Source organism: Falco rusticolus, chromosome 6 (genome assembly GCF_015220075.1).
Source record: "Falco rusticolus isolate bFalRus1 chromosome 6, bFalRus1.pri, whole genome shotgun sequence".
NCBI classification, from domain to species: domain Eukaryota; kingdom Metazoa; phylum Chordata; class Aves; order Falconiformes; family Falconidae; genus Falco; species Falco rusticolus.
This window is the reverse complement of record NC_051192.1, coordinates 13,767,123-13,782,924: the sequence shown is the minus strand read 5'-3', so window position 1 is coordinate 13,782,924 and position 15,802 is coordinate 13,767,123. Positions and strand designations below refer to the sequence as shown.

General features: G+C 41.4%; 1 protein-coding gene across 3 annotated transcripts in view; it reads right to left on the bottom strand.

The window, feature by feature from the left end:
- The window catches only part of RCAN2 (regulator of calcineurin 2), a 92,461-nt gene that overhangs the window by 8,149 nt on the left and 68,510 nt on the right, over window positions 1–15,802 (bottom strand). For all 3 annotated transcript variants that reach the window (XM_037392074.1, XM_037392075.1, XM_037392076.1), the window contains 2 exons: window positions 10,479–10,652; window positions 7,029–7,200 (listed from right to left, as the gene is read on the bottom strand). In XM_037392074.1, coding sequence (XP_037247971.1) covers window positions 7,029–7,200; window positions 10,479–10,652 — 346 coding nt within the window. The remainder of the gene's footprint in view (window positions 1–7,028; window positions 7,201–10,478; window positions 10,653–15,802) is intronic.

Sequence of the window (15,802 nt, the reverse complement as noted above, 5' to 3'; positions counted from 1 at the left end):
TCTCAGAGGTGACAAACACCCATTTGCAGGACTAAAACTAGAAACTGTTCCTGATAATGTGCTGCCCCACTTCGGACTATGTCATCACTCTCATCTCCAAGACCCGTAAGCCACAGCCAAATTAAAACAGGCTTACAGTGACCACAGGCACACCTGATAGCTTTGATTTACTTTTTTTCATAAGACTGCTCCAGAACCACTGCATATCGCCTGCAAGAGACTCTGAGCTGAGGAAGGCGAGGTCCCAGTATACCCAGCTGACCTGTATTTGTGGTGCAGCAGCCCCTAAACACCTGCATCACAGGCAGAACCCGGCAGTACTAGGGGTCGTACCATGAGAGTGAAATGGCAGTCCCCACCTCAGAGCGCTTTAGTTTGCTCCTGTCACTAATTGGGATTTTTATTTATTGGTAAGTTTGTGACAGACTAATTTGGGTGAGGAAGGGGTTGCAGGTTTTGTCCTGTGTTAGCACAGGCGGCTCTGGGACTGTGCTCACATGCTATTTGTGCTGACAAATTCTTGGTCCAAATAAGACTGCGTGGCTTGCAACTAGAGGACATGCTGCATTTTTGCCTAAAAAATAGGAGGCAACTAGTGAATAATAGCTCTAAGTCAGGCATCTTGCTGTGAGAAATATTTTACTGCTGTGATACCATTAATGTTGACATTTAACTGCTCTATTTTTGGCAGCCTTTCCTCTGAATCCAAATTGAGCAAAGCATTACAGGTCTTGCTGATAGGCTAAAATATAAAAAGAGAAATAGCTTGGTTGTGCTGCATTGAGAAATTATATGGTTTTTCTTTGCCTCTTTTCCCTGTGGGCTTCAGCTTAATTTCTCAGCTATGGGCTGACGTCAATGCTGCCAACCAGCACTGAAGGCTGCATTGGTCACTGTCAGCTACAAGGAGCTCTGCGGTGCTGCACACACACAACGCTGGGCCCTCGCCTCATACACCAGCACCATGAAGTAAATCTGATTCACCGCCCTCTTAAAAGGTAATAATCCCAGTTCAAATGCCACATTCTTTTACTGTTCAGATCCTTCCCAGAAGGACTCTTTCTGCTGCAACAGAACAGTGGAAATAAGTACAGACACAAGGGAAAATATTCAGATGCCCCTGGCACAAGTAACTGCAACAGCAATTAGTGTCACTTTGCAAATCAAAATGTGATGCACTCATAAATTAGGTTTTAAAGTCATACAGTTATTTCTGAGCATAAATGAGCTGCAGACTCAGTTCTGTGCTCACTATTATTCATGCCTGCAGAACTGTGGCTCAAACTGCAGAAAACCTTTTTATGGCTGAACTAGGAACAGGACAGCTACGGGACTTTTATACAGCTGCATCTTGTTCCTCAATGTAACCATTGTTTGCAGAAAAATACTGAGGTAATAAATAAAAATAAAAATCCAAAAGATACAGCCCGATTACCCCCTCCCAGCTGCTTTTTTCTATGTTTTTTCTTTCCTCTGAAAAAACACCTCCAGCATTAGAAAAAAATTTGAGCTAAATCCATAGCAGTTAAGTTTTGAGATTCAAAATGTAAACATAACTGCAATTAAGTTTACAAAATTTAGGTTGTCCCACGCTAAGAGTAGCAAGTCGAGTTAGCATGGTTAAGACTCACCAGCTTCTGTAGTTAATATCACTCAAGCCTTTTTCCACTTACCTCATTCAGCTGTCGCTGATGCTGCCTCCTTTTGCACTCTCAGGCCCTACATCGCCCCACTGCTCCTATGTCTCCCACTTGCCTGGAGAACTCTTACAGGTTAAGCCAAAGGATTCTGGGGAGACAGGCCCTTCTCTTGCAGCAGGCTTTGTACTCTCTCTATCCCTTAATAATAAGTTGTTTAAATATTCACGTAAGCTGAGATAACAATAGACATTTACTCAGAAAAGTAGCACAAAATTTATGAAATATGCTTGAACATCTGAACTCTGCTTTCAGGATATAATGCAGGGAAGAATTAAGCACTGGCACCTCCACCATACAGATCTGTCAGAAATGCTCCTAACAAAGCCCTTAAAAATAGCAGTGATGTTCCTCTATTTATCTGCTTCGCATAAGGAAAAAAAAAAAAAAAAGGAATGTGAAGTTTCACCATTCAACAATGGCACTACCTTTTGTGACCACATTAACCACAAGCAAACCCACAGCCTCAGGTAACACAAGAAAGACGACCACAAGAACAGCAAAAAAGCAACTTAGGATATTTCAGAATCAAAAATAACAGCACATGATTTTCCATCTCTGTGAATCAGTACTATGACCTTTCATTGACGGTGTACAGAGCTCTTGTCTAATGAGGCGGTTTTGTCCAGCAAAGAATATGTCCATATATTTAATTAATAATGAAGAAATGGTAATGATACTGTGCAGCTACTTTGTCCCCGATTATGCCTCATGATCAAAGGTTAATGAGTCCAGAGCTGTTCACTCCAGGTTAAATGTGTCATTAGCATCAAAAAAATGCCTTCTACTTACAGTCCCTTTATCCAAATGCTTTACAAATAATACAGTACAAATAACATGTGGTCCTTTGTACAGGTACTTGTTTATGCAGAAAGGGATTCAACCCTTCCCATACACCATACAATACCTCTGCTACATGGTTCTGCCGTACACAAAATGGAGGAGGTGCTCTCTGGAAGCCCATTACGGATGTTGCAGAAGGACATCCTCCTCTCCTGGCCAGCAGAACAAGGCAGAGAGAAAGTCTACACCCAGCAGCTCTCCTGTACCCTGCCCATGGCAAAGGGAGGGAAGGGCAGACACAGCCACAGAACAGAGGGGAGAAGGAGGACAGAAATGGAAAACTGTAACTATCCCACATCTGCTTGTTCTTCCACCCCCTTTTCCTCCTCTCTGGAAGTCACATTTTTAGTATTTCCTTTGAATCAGTGAGAACAAACACTAGGTTTGAAAACACTTGGGTGTAGAAAACTTGCCACATGAGACATGGTTTGAAATCCCTGTGTGCAGCATTTACTGGGCAGGGTCCTGCTCTTCCCCGTTTTCCCCTTCCCTGCGGAAGTGGTGGAGCAGGGGCAAGAGCTATATATCCCCCTCAAGAAGCCCAGCTAGAGCATGGCAGGAACAGCTACACTATAATTGTGTGGAGATGAAAGTGAAACCCTGACCCAAGCCCTCCTCTGACCCCTCACCATTCACAGAGCCAGCAGCCAAGTGGCACAGGCTGCTGCAGGCTCTCCTCTGCGTCCCAAGAGCTACCATGTGTAACACTTCAAATGGTGCTTTCATAATGCGAAAAATATATTTTAGACAACCTGGAGCATAGCTTGAGGGCGTTTAGGAGATGCAAAGGCTGCTGGAATGCTGATGAGGGACCGGAAAACCTCAGCGGAGAGGACCAACACTGGTACAAACTGGTCTACATGGGCTATTGGAGGTGGTGCCCAGCCTGTACTGGTTTTCAAACAGTGCCTGAAATTGTGGAGGCCAGCGCTGACTGAGGGGAAAACTGCACCAGGGAGCACACGGAACAGGTTAGTACTCAGGACCCTGACCTATATTGTGTGTGGTAAAGTGCAGGTCTCATCGGTGGAGCCTTGATCCGTGAACCAAAGCCATGGGAGAAAGGCAATTTGTTTGAGCAGCCACAGTGTGGGCAGCAGGCAGGAGCTGAGATTGGCAAGGGGAGGCCAGGGTGGCACCCGGGGTCCTGGGGAAAAGCACTCCGGAGTGCAGAGTTAGGAAGTGAGAGAGTACAGGGCAGTCTGTTGTGAAGAAATTGGGGTGACAAGTTTGAAAGAGGCAATGGCAAAAGGAGAGAAGAAATACACAGGTTGGGGAGCAGACAGGGAGAGGGTAGGATTGCTTTTCAGAAAAGAAAGGGTTTATTCTAATGCCAAGAGAACGGTTTGTAAACCGCTGCACTAACAAATGGCAGAGCAAACGTAGCTGCCTTTTCTTTGAGAGGAGCAGCTCTTCTGTATACACACAGCCTGGACCTGGAGATTCCACCACCACCACCCCACCCCCTTACAAGTATTTCTCATATAAAATTACTTCCTGAATTATTTCCTGTATTCCTCAGTGGATGAAACTAAAACCTTGTAAGATGTTATGGAAGAGACATCAGGGCCTAGACCAGACAACAGCTTGGTAGGTTGCAAGAGTTCCTGTAGGTGTAGGATAGAGTTAGGTCCAAGTCAGGCCAGGAGGCAAACAGCCAAACTACCACCCCAGTTCAGTGCCATGCCTTTGTATCTTCATCAGTATTTCAAACTACTGGAAGTTCTCTTGACAGTGGAAGCGCCTTTCATCAAAGAGATTAACAATCACACTTCTTTGTTTGCAATATGTTGAAAAAATTGTAGGCTGGTGGTCAGAACCAGGCATAGCCACAGATCCGGCACTGACTGGTCTATAGCGTTCTGTTCATGCCTCATTTAAAGCTCAATTTCTGCAACTGCAGAAAGTAAGAACATACATAAATCAACCCGAAACTTAATTAAATACGCCCTGACCTTCCCTGAGAAGAAAATGCACTATTGAACTCAGTTTAATGTTGAAGGACCAAAAGCCAGCTTCTTTTTGTGCACAGCAAAAACAAACCTTTCCTGATAGACCTCTGAGATGCCAGGCAGTCACTGCTGCAGGCACAAGGCTGCAAAATAAACCCAATACAAAAAATTAACCCAGAAACAAACAAACAAAAAACCAAATCAAAACAAACAAAAAAACCCCCAAACCTGTCCCAAAACTGAGCTTGGAAAAAAGATGGCACACCATAAATCTGTTAACTAGCTTCCTATTCTTATTACTCTGGAGCGAATCTCCCAGCCTTTACACCTTGGGACAGTTTTAGTCTTTACTTTTGTGGCTGTGATGATTATGGCAGTGTAGTGTGAAAGGAGATGACCTGTATTCATGGAATGTGGAAGTAGCGTGCGTCTGTGTCCAAGCGATGTACCTTATGTTCCCAGCGAAGTAGGTCAGTAAAACTCATCTTGTAGTGAGGACATAACAGAAACTGTTTGCTGTTTACACGCTCAAATCAGTTTTGCTGGTCCTCACCACGCTGAAATTACCAAATCACTGTATTTAATACAGCGAAGACACCTCACAAGTTAAAGACGTAGAAGTCAAGTTCTAACGGTCACAGTTCTTTAAACTCACTGTGCCAGTGAGCATTTTTTGATAGCTAATAAGCCACAGTTATATTTTTATTCTGTTTTTTGCTTGACTGAAAAAAAAACCAAACACCTCGCTAACTTAGCTGAGGCTAACAGTGTTATTTGATGTACAGCAGCATGTTTTACTGATGTGATACTGAGAAATGAATTTTGGTGGGATTTGTTTTTCAATGAAATTCTAAACATAGTAAATGCACAACTGAGAACCGAGAACTGCAACACTATTTTAAAACCACCACTGCAGTTAACTAAAATTGATCTCTCTAACAAGTGCTAAAAATAGAGAGAGCACACAATGACTTTTCATATTGCTCCCTGCAGGCTCCTTAAATATGGGTGAATATGACCTTCACGCAAAGCTGTCCCAGAGTGTGGGACAATGAGTGATAATTCACATTCCACTGCTCTAGAACAGGAATTGATTTATTACCCAGCTAGTTTGGGAATTCATTTACATGCTTCCATTTACAACACTGCTGCATCAAAGGAAAAAAAACAAACAGTTTTTTGTTTTTCTTTTATTCAGCAGTTTAGAAACAACACATCAATTCAGGAAATAACAATAAGCAATATAGTATGAAGTCTTACACCTGACAGTCCTTTTCTATGGGCTTCCCTGCTGAAAGGGAATAAAACACAGGAATTTCTGATGTTCTCCTGATACATATTTTCCCCTTGTGAGAGATCCCATGTGAAAAAGATGTGAGATAAATCTGCAAAACATCTCTTCCTGCACCCCACGCACTTCAGCTCTGGGTTACTCTGGTGCAGTTACACAAAAGCCCCAGTGATGTCTGCAACTGCAAGCTACTCAGAACAAGCAAGAACCATTTTCAGTACAGCTGGGGAGAAAGCATTCTCTCATCCCACAAGAATTTCAAAAATAAACTGATAAATTTTCATGAGCTCACCTCCTCCAATTGTTATTAGATTGGATCTGAAGTGTTTTATTTCAGTATGAAAATAATTTAATAAGTTATTTTTTCTTGTGGTTTATGAATATAAATTAGACTATTTTCTAAATCATACTGCTCAGACCTGAAACTGGAACATTTTCCATTTTGAATATTTTAGAAGAGGATGCTTTAACAGCTTTGAAGGAAAATGATTTGCAAAGATGACTCAATTAAATCAAAAGTAATCCTCTCCTATGAAAAATTTTGGTTTCATCAGATGAGCATTTTCTAAGGGAAAGCACTGTTTTGAAAATCCCTCCTAGCTCCAATTCCTGGCATTAGCTGAAGATGGGAAGACAGAAGAAAGCCTACCTGCATTACCCACCGACATCTATCCTACGGTAACAGAGACTACACCTTACCCCATCCCTTCTGCATACAGTTTCCAACAGAAAGCTGGCAGTTCTAACAGAGCAATCCTGCCAGGATCGGGGAACAGTAGCCCTCTCTCGACAAACTTGTTAATGTGAGAGATTCTCTGCTCTGGTGGAGATACAACAACGCCTAAACATTTGATGAGGTATTTTGCATGTTGGAATGTAGTACCAAGCAGATGCAGTTTAAAGCAAAAAGTCCACAAGTTCATGGACAAACATTTGTCCAGTCCCCACCTAAACCATCAGTTGTCTCATCTAAGCATAAACCCAAGCACAATAAATTGTGTAAGCAAGCTTTGATCTGCTATTCAATCAAACAGCATTCATAAGCTGCAGATAACATATAATTCTGTATGTAAATATGGTTAAACTCATCCTTAACCAAAGAACCAGCTGACATGCATCAACTTAAATCCAAAGCTTTAATGCAACTTACAGGCCTTATGCCAACTTCCTCTGCAGTTATTATCTACGCTGCTATTTCTCCTCTGCTTTTTCTGACACATTTTCACGCAAGGATCACAAGCTTACCTGGTCCTAGCTTAGAAACCGCATAGAGGAGGTCATAGTTGATGACAGGTGTTGCATCATCTATTGGTTGCCACCCTACAGGTGGGGAGGCTGGAGGCGAGATGAGAAACTGTTTTGCAGGCTGTGGTGGTGCCAAATGAAGCTTGTCTCCATCTGTCTCAGAGGTCTGAATCTTTAAAGCATAACAAATATGTTATTTCATATAGGATAGAATCATAGAATGGTTTGGGCTGGAAGGGGCCTTTAAAGGCCACCTAGTCCAACCCCCTTGCAATAAGCAGGGACATCTTCAACCCGATCAGGTTGCCCAGAGCCCTGCCCCACCTGACCTTGAATGTTTCCAGGGATGGGGCACCTACAGTCTCTCTGGGCAACCTGTTCCAGTGTCTCAACACCCTCATCATCAAAAATTTCTGCCTTTTATCTAGCCTGATTTTTCCCTCTTTTAGTTTAAAACCATTACCCCTTGTCCCATCACAACAGGCCCTTGTACAAAGTTTGTCCCGATCTTTCTTGTAGGCCCCCTCCAGAGTCTAGCAGGCTGCTATAAGGTCTCCCTGGAGCCTTCTCCAGGCTGAAGAACCCCAACTATCTCAGTCTTTCCTCACAGCAGATGTGTTCCAGCCCTCCTGGCCATTTTTGTGGCCCTCCTCAGTACACCCCCATGTCCTTCTTGTACTGAGGACCCCAGAGTTGATGCTGTACTGCAAGCACAGTCTCATCAGGGCAGAATCACCTCACCTGACCTACTGGCCACCCTTCTTGTGATGCAGCCCAGGATACGATTGGCCTTCTGGGCTGTGAGCACACAGTGTCTAGCTTTTCATCCACATAGGATGGGTAAATGGAACAATTACAGAAATCATGTACTTCTAATACCAAACGCTACCCAGGCAGGGCTTCAGCACCCGTCTCAGCAGAGAAGGCCTGGAGATGAATATAATCTCAACCTTACAGATGGTTCCTCTACAGTAAACACACCGTGGGGAGCTGTTACATGAGCAAAGCTACAATGTTTGTGCCTATTGTATATGTTCCCTGAGGATAAATGCAAAGCTTTGGTATCCACAGCTGCTAGGTTCAGAGATTTTCGAGGCTGAAAAAGATTGTTGTGATATACAGGTCTAAACTCCAAAACAAAACCAGACATTAGACAAGAAACCAGTAATTCCTACGCCGAGGCTTTACAAGTAACTTCAGAAAGGTTTCTGAAGATTTACTTTTTTAGCCAAAGTGATAAAGGAATCTACCATGTTCCTTAGTCATTTGTAACTAATTGTTCTCATTTTATTTCCATCTTAAAATATCTAATGTAATTCCTGCTCTTTTCTGCCATACTAAAGAAGCCTCAAAATAAATGAATTGTACTACAGCCATACCTGAGCAAGTTCATAACCAGCTCAAGCCCAGAAACGATAAACTGTATTTGCATGACAGCAAGCCTAAGACAGCATCCTGCTATACCGGAGTGTATTTTACAAAGAGCCAGCTTGAGTCTCTCAACTCCACACTTCCCAGAACTTCTAGTTGTGGAAGTGATTCTTCTGTCTGGCTTAGGCCCATATAAACATACACTGCTCCAGACACTGTGCTGCTTCCACATATTCATTCCCTGGACAAAACTAATAAGCTCTTTTAAAGACTGCATGTACTGGAGAGCACAGTGCAGATACCTAAATGGCTTTGCAGGAAAACAGCTTAGATAAGGAAACTAATCACTGTTATGCATGTTTTTCTTGTGTTATCCCAAGTTTTCAATTAACCTCTTGATTATGCAGTGAAATGATTCTCACATCTGCTTAAACAGCAGGTTTTGAAACCTTTCAGAAAGAAAATCAGAGACAGATCTAGGAGATTAATGAAAAAGGAGCTTTGAGGACAAATTTTCCTTTGAAGGTGACAGAGCAGTGGGACAGGCTGCCCAGAGAGGCTGTGGGGTCTCCTTCTCTGGGGACGTTCAGAACCTGCCTGGATGTGAGTCTGTGCAACCAGCTCTAGGTGAATGAGGAGAACGGACTAGATGATATCCAGAGGTCCCTTCCAATCCTAACCATTCTGTGCTGTGATTAAGGCATATAAAATATGATTGAGGCAGATTTTCAACATCTAAATCCAACTGTAAATCTTCTCAACTCATCTAACCTGATAAGCATATTGGTTTTTTTCCACAGTTGTAGTTTCCCATCCTCCTAAGGTTCTGCTTCTGCCTACACACCCAAAACAGCTCCTGTACTGACCAGGCTGCAAAGGCTCAATATTTAAGTGCCTCTTTGATTTGACTGATACATTCAAAAAAGCCTGCCCTTAAGACCTCTGAAGGGCCAGTCTGGCAGCTCAAAGGATGCTTACATTACTTATAAGCACTAGCGAGTATCCCGTAAGCCACATCAGTCAGAGCAATTTATTAAAATACATCCAGAAAAGGCAGTAGTGTGGTTCTCAACCTCCCTCACCTTTCTATATCCTGGCTGGGGCCTCTTACTTACCCAGGCTGTGGGATATCTGGGTTCTCTCTCCCTTGGTCAAGAATCATAGAATCATTTAGATTGGAAAAGACATCTGAGATCATCATGTCCAACCGTTAACCCAGCACTGCCAAGTCCACCACTAAACCATGTCTCTGAGTACCATATCTACATGTTTTTTTGAACACCTTCAGGGATGCCCACCTCCCTGGACAGCCTTTTCCAATGCTTGACCACCCTTTCAGTGAAGAAATTTTCCCTCATATCCAATCTAAACCTCCCCTGGTGCAACTTGAGGCCATTTTGTCTTATCACTAGTTTCCTGGGAGAAGAGACTGACCCCCACCTGCCTACAGTCTCCTTTCAGGTAGCTGTAGAGAGTGACAGGGTCTCCCCTGAGCTTCCTTTTCTCCATGCTAAAACATCACAGAAGAAAACTAAATCCCCAGCTGACACTTCCAACAGATTGATATAGTCACCTTAATCACCTATGCCCCCAGGCTGGGGGTGTTGTTCTTCCCCTACCTTCTTCCTTTTACTTGAACTTAATAAATTCCTTTTAGAAAATTCACACTAGTATTCAGTACAGGGCTGGGAGGAGGCAGGAGGAAGCCTGACTGTGGTTCAGGGTTGCAGTCACGTAAGTAATTCAGCCCTACTTTTTTATGAACTCATGATACTTTACTGCTTTTCTTCTGGTTAGTTTAGAGAATTACCCACAGAAAATACCCAATGATGTTGTAAATCAGTTCTAACCTATGTAACTTCTGCGTGTTGAATGAGCAACTCTGGTCCTAAGTGGTCCTTTGAATTTACTGCAGACCCACCAGGCAGGTACAGCTCAGGCACAATAACGAGGCCCGAGTAACCTTTTAGCAGACAGATTGTGCATGAGAGAAACTTTTATTACTTTCATTCAGTGTGACTGCATAATATTTCTATAAAAGATATGCACTAACATAGAAGTAGATACAGATTTCATTACCTGTGCAAAATACAACTTTAACTTCTTCCCTCTGAACTGTGTTTCATGCAGCTCTATTCTGGCACGAGCAGCTGATTTGGGACTACTAAAATTTATCCGCACACGCCTGAAGCTTTTGAACAGCTGGAATGTCACGCAGTCATCATAGGCACGGAACAAGCCTTCAAATTTTTCCTGAAAATGAAAAAGAAATAATGCTGAATATCAACTTTGTGATCTGTCATACCAGTCTGTGTCAAAGGATAATCTGAAACTTGACAACTGTTTAACTAGGAGGTTTCAGCCTGTGGCCTTTGGGGGTGGGTGCCCATAGACTAAAGGCTCTGTGAAAAGAAATCAAAGAAAGCATTGGTCTTAAAGTGCCGAACGCTGCAAAATGTTTGGGGGAAGGAGTCTTCAAACTGAGAACCCAGCAGCTACTGAACTTCTCATAAAAGCTGAGCAAAACTGCAACAGTGACTTATGAAATGAAGCTGAAAAGGGCACATGACTGAAAATACCAGACAACTGTGGTCTCATCCGTACAAAAGCAAACATTGTGCTGAATTACAATGGAGTCAGCAGACAAAGTCAGGCCCACTGTAACCAAGGGTTACATTCACATCAGCGCTGCAGGGTCATTTGGTGTTGCGCGTTATGTTTTTCTGGATGTTTTGTCCTTTAAATACTTAGTGCAGATACACACTCATTTTCCTTGAGAGTTCCAGTAGCAACAGGGCAAAAATTAGACAACTGAAAACAGTGACTTGTCCCTATGATAAATTTCAGGCTTAAAAATGTTCAGCTGTAGAACCACGTTCAAAGGTACATGACAAAGATCTGGCTCTTTTAACAATGTAAAAGAAAAATCTCAAGTTTACCACATCTATGGACGTGGAGATCAACAGAAATTCAAGGTACATTAGCAGCCTTGGAGGATCAGACTGTCTCTGCAACTTCTTTGTAAACTATGCTCACATACAAGCCTAGTTCCACACCATCAAATAAAACTGAAGTCCTTAAATAATTTCTGACACACTTGCACGGGTCTTTTCATTCACACAAGCACAGATGCATAAAATGTTAAGAGTGAAAGGAAGAAGTTATCATTCAGTCTAGCCTTCGAGTATACTCAGATGTTAGACTGCCATCCAGTGAGTCTCACAAAGCCCTAGCATTTTAACTACTGCAACCAAGACTTGAAGTCTTAAAAGATGTAGAATCGGCCCGAGCAAAGCCAGTTCTTTTAAGAGTTCTTTATCCTGAAAAAGCAATGTTTGAGATGATTTGGCACACCATTTCATATGCTGACAGTTAGTATGTCAGGTGCTTGTATAATTACAATAACCTGACATTTTGTTTTCTGTATCTGCAAGTAAGCACGTTTTCACATGTTTTAAAACACGAATTATTCCTTTCTCATCCAGGAAAACAATTTTTTTTATCCCTTAGAGTGGATAACTGGTAGAGGCTGCAAAGATGAAATAAAAAATGCAATTTGTGTAATCACATCAATACTTCAGTTCTCATATTTTGATCTTACAAGACAAAAACCCCAGAACTACTTAGAAAAATGCATCCTGAAGCACAGTGAAGTTGCATCAGGGAGCACTAATAGCACTGTGAGAGTGCCCACTGTCAGCATGACACAGAGCTAACTCTGAGAACAGACCAGTTTCGTGGCAAGGAGTATGGAACACTAATGCGCATGTACCAGATCTCCTTTCATTCATTGCCAGCTCTGTGGTCTTCTTTCCCATAACTGATACTCGCATCTCTGGCACCCTTTCAAAGGAACAGCCCTGTGGTCTGTTAAGCTTTCATGATTTTTGTTTCATTTCGCCTGACCTCACTCGCCTCTTCCTTTCACCACAGGAGATACTTTAAAGGAATTTAAAAAACAAGAGGAGAGAGATCGCTGGTTTGGTTGAGGGTGAATAAAGGCACACAGTAACAGCATGAAGTTGATAGGTTTGTATAAGCAGGTCTAAGTTATACCACTTAATGTTCAAATTGCCAACATTTCACACCTGAGTTATGTTTTTTAACTGCTTTGCTTACATTTTTGCAAAATTGCATTTTCCTGAGAAGAAGTCTACATCTAGTGGCATTTGTATAAAGGTCAGCCAAAAGCAGCAGCTGTCTCAGTCCTGATCTGCTCAGAATTTTGATGCTACAACCTTCATAATGGCCAGGGAAAGAGGGCTGGGGGAAGAGAGAGAAAGGGACAGGGGACCGGTGTACGTGTAAAGCAGGACTTACACAGTATTCAGAAACATGCAATACTGTGTATAATCTAAATAAAAAATAACAGTGACTAATTAAATCTTATGTCTTTATATTACATACATTACCTATTTCAGACTTTTTTTTTTAAAAAGCACCCTGAACTAAACAAACTTAAATACACACACATATAGATGAGAGATATCAAGGTATCTATGGTTGTTTTTTTTTTAATATAGATGTATATGAGATGATCAAGGTATTTTAACAGAGGTGACAAACTAAAAATAAGCAGCAAGGTGAATATTTCCTAGTCCCCTGTAGTAGCTCTCAAGTCTCCTCACAAGTCAACAATGAAATCATTCATCATATTAAAAAAAAAATATTTCACTAACCATGGAAGAATCCATGCGTGAACTTGTCTAGACACTAGGAAGTTAAGTATCTATTACAACTGAGTATTTATTAGGACACAGATTCTCCCTGTCTCAACACAGCAGCATTTCCTTGCATCAGCCAGTCCCGTCTGCCTGCCCTCTGTGCACAGCGTGTACGACAGCCCAGAACCGAGATCCTGGTTAAGGCCATCGAGCAAAAGAAGGGAGGGCATTATTTGAAACATGGGTCCAAGAGCAGCGAGCACAAGGAATTTCTGGGCACATTTCTGGACAATACTGAGACACACTCATTAGGCACCGAAGAGAGTAGATGGGAGTATCTCTAAATAAAGCTGATTAAGTACTGGATGCCAAATGCAATACTGGGAGACCACTGAGGCACTATGGACTTTATTCTGCTTACTTTTCAATTTGATACTGTGCAGCTTTAGAGATCCAGCTTTGAATAATACTCCTAAAAATGCCATGGGGAGGAAGGAAATTGAACCCTCTATTTGATAATAATACAGGGCAGTCTATCCACAGTGGGTACACCTCTACTGCACCAAGTGAAACTGCATCTCCCATTAAAAAAATCCATATATCTGAATTTTCTGCATTTTCAGTATATAATAATAATGACCTAAGCAGAGGTCATTAATCATCATTTGCAGTTAACAGCCTTCAGCTGCACCTGGAGCCATCCCAACTCTTCCCAGCTTGATATTAATTCCCAGAAAACACCTTATTAGAAGTCACTGGCAATAGTAAATATCTGCTGAATGTACTTATCTGGATAGAAGTCTTTCAGTGTCATTCCAATCTATATGAAAATGTATCATATATATTTTAAAGACCTAAACAAATTCTCTCCCCTTCAAGTTTTGTGGCTAAATTATTCAAACCTCATAATCTTCTCAATTTAGGACTTCTAAAGTGCTTTTAGGATTCAGTATTTTTAAAACGCTCTTAGAAAGAAAGTCTTTAAACTTCCAGAATACTTTGAAAACTGAAAATAAATAAAGGAACATCTGAAGATAAGCAGCAGTGTTGCTATTCCCAAAAAGTCAAAAGGCAGAAACTAATGAGTTATGCATTTATTTCTGGGATTTTGGCATGTCTTCATGCATCCCAAGTAAGTCTCTGTGAGACCCAATTAACAGTCTGGCAAATGTGAGTAGCCTTCATTTGACCAATACTGCAGAAGTTCTTACTTCTCCCTGGTGGGCTCCGTGCCCTCCCTTCATCTCACTATTCAGCTTTCCCCAGTTCTTTCCTGTTACCTTGTATCATCAGCTCCCATCACCCATCATTCACCACCTGTAGCAGTTTCTACTACAGATTTTTTTTTTTTTAATTAACAAAATTAGCACAAAGTAGGAACATACTCATTCAGGCTGCTGATTACTCAAGCTTGATTGTTATAATTTACAACAGCCAATGCAAAGACAAACACAGCACCACCCCCAGAAGAAAAGAGCACTGGAGTAACAGACACAAACTAAAAACCTCAGAATACAAGGGCAAAGCTACGCACTCCTGAACTAAAAACTATTTCCACTGTGGAAGCTCACCTGGGAACCAAGATCCTGCAAGTCACATAATAAAAGTGATCAGTGAAATGCAGTGGTAAGGAGTCAAACAAAATACTGGATCTATGTGGAGAAGTGTCTCCAGTAAAGCAAGGAAAGTATTAACGACGTTATATAGAGCACTATTAAACCTCATTAAAAATGCAGGTTTTGTTGCCTGTATCCCACATAATCTATTCCTGTTTGGGTTAATCTAAGATAAAGGCTACGGGGAATGAATAACTTACTGAATAAGAAATAAAAATGCTGGGCTTATTTAGCAAAACAAAGCAAAGCCCGAGAGGAGACGGGACAACCATGAGTAGTTTACCAGACCTGTATAATGACAAAGTACAGTGTACAAAGACTGGAAGACTACATTGGCATAAACCAGGTGTATATAAATAAGTTTAGGCTAGAAGTTAAATAAGGTTTCAAACAAAGTAATGATCCTGAAACAATCTTCCAATTACAGCATCAGTGGCAAATGATTTTTTTTTTTTTTAAGACTGAATTTGGTTAGTTCATGACAGGGACTATGACAAAATATGGACACAACAAACAGTGTAAAACCCAACTGCCTGAATTAGCAAGTGAATTGGATTCTGACACAGTAAGTTGCTCTGATTTATTTCCAAACATTTCTTTCATGAATAACTCCACTGGTATTGTGTTCATTCAGGACAAAAGCCAAAGCCCAATTCAAATGGAAGTCTTTCCACAGACATCAGCAAGCTTTGGATTAGAGCCCTAGAACTCAGAACACAAATTAGGTTTTATTATTCAGTATGTTTACACTCATTATCAACCTTGTTACACGTTTGATTTAGGAGATAGCTATGATTTAAAACTTCAGTCTAATAATTTTTCCTAGAGTTTAGCAAGCAAATAAAGCAAGCATTTTTCCCATTTTAACTTCTCTTGTTCATTTATATAAAAGATAATCCAAGGACCTAACTGTATACAATAGGGAAACCAAGACATAATTTACAGTTATGAAATAATTTTCCTGAAATTACTTCTGTACTGGGTATAAATTTCCCTGTAAGAAATAAACTCATATCTCAGGGTAGAATGTTTTCTGTTTCCATGTAGCCATGCTGGTTGCAACACTGCACATCCGTCGTGCAGCACAAGAAACATGGAATTTGGTAGAAGATATGGAGACCGT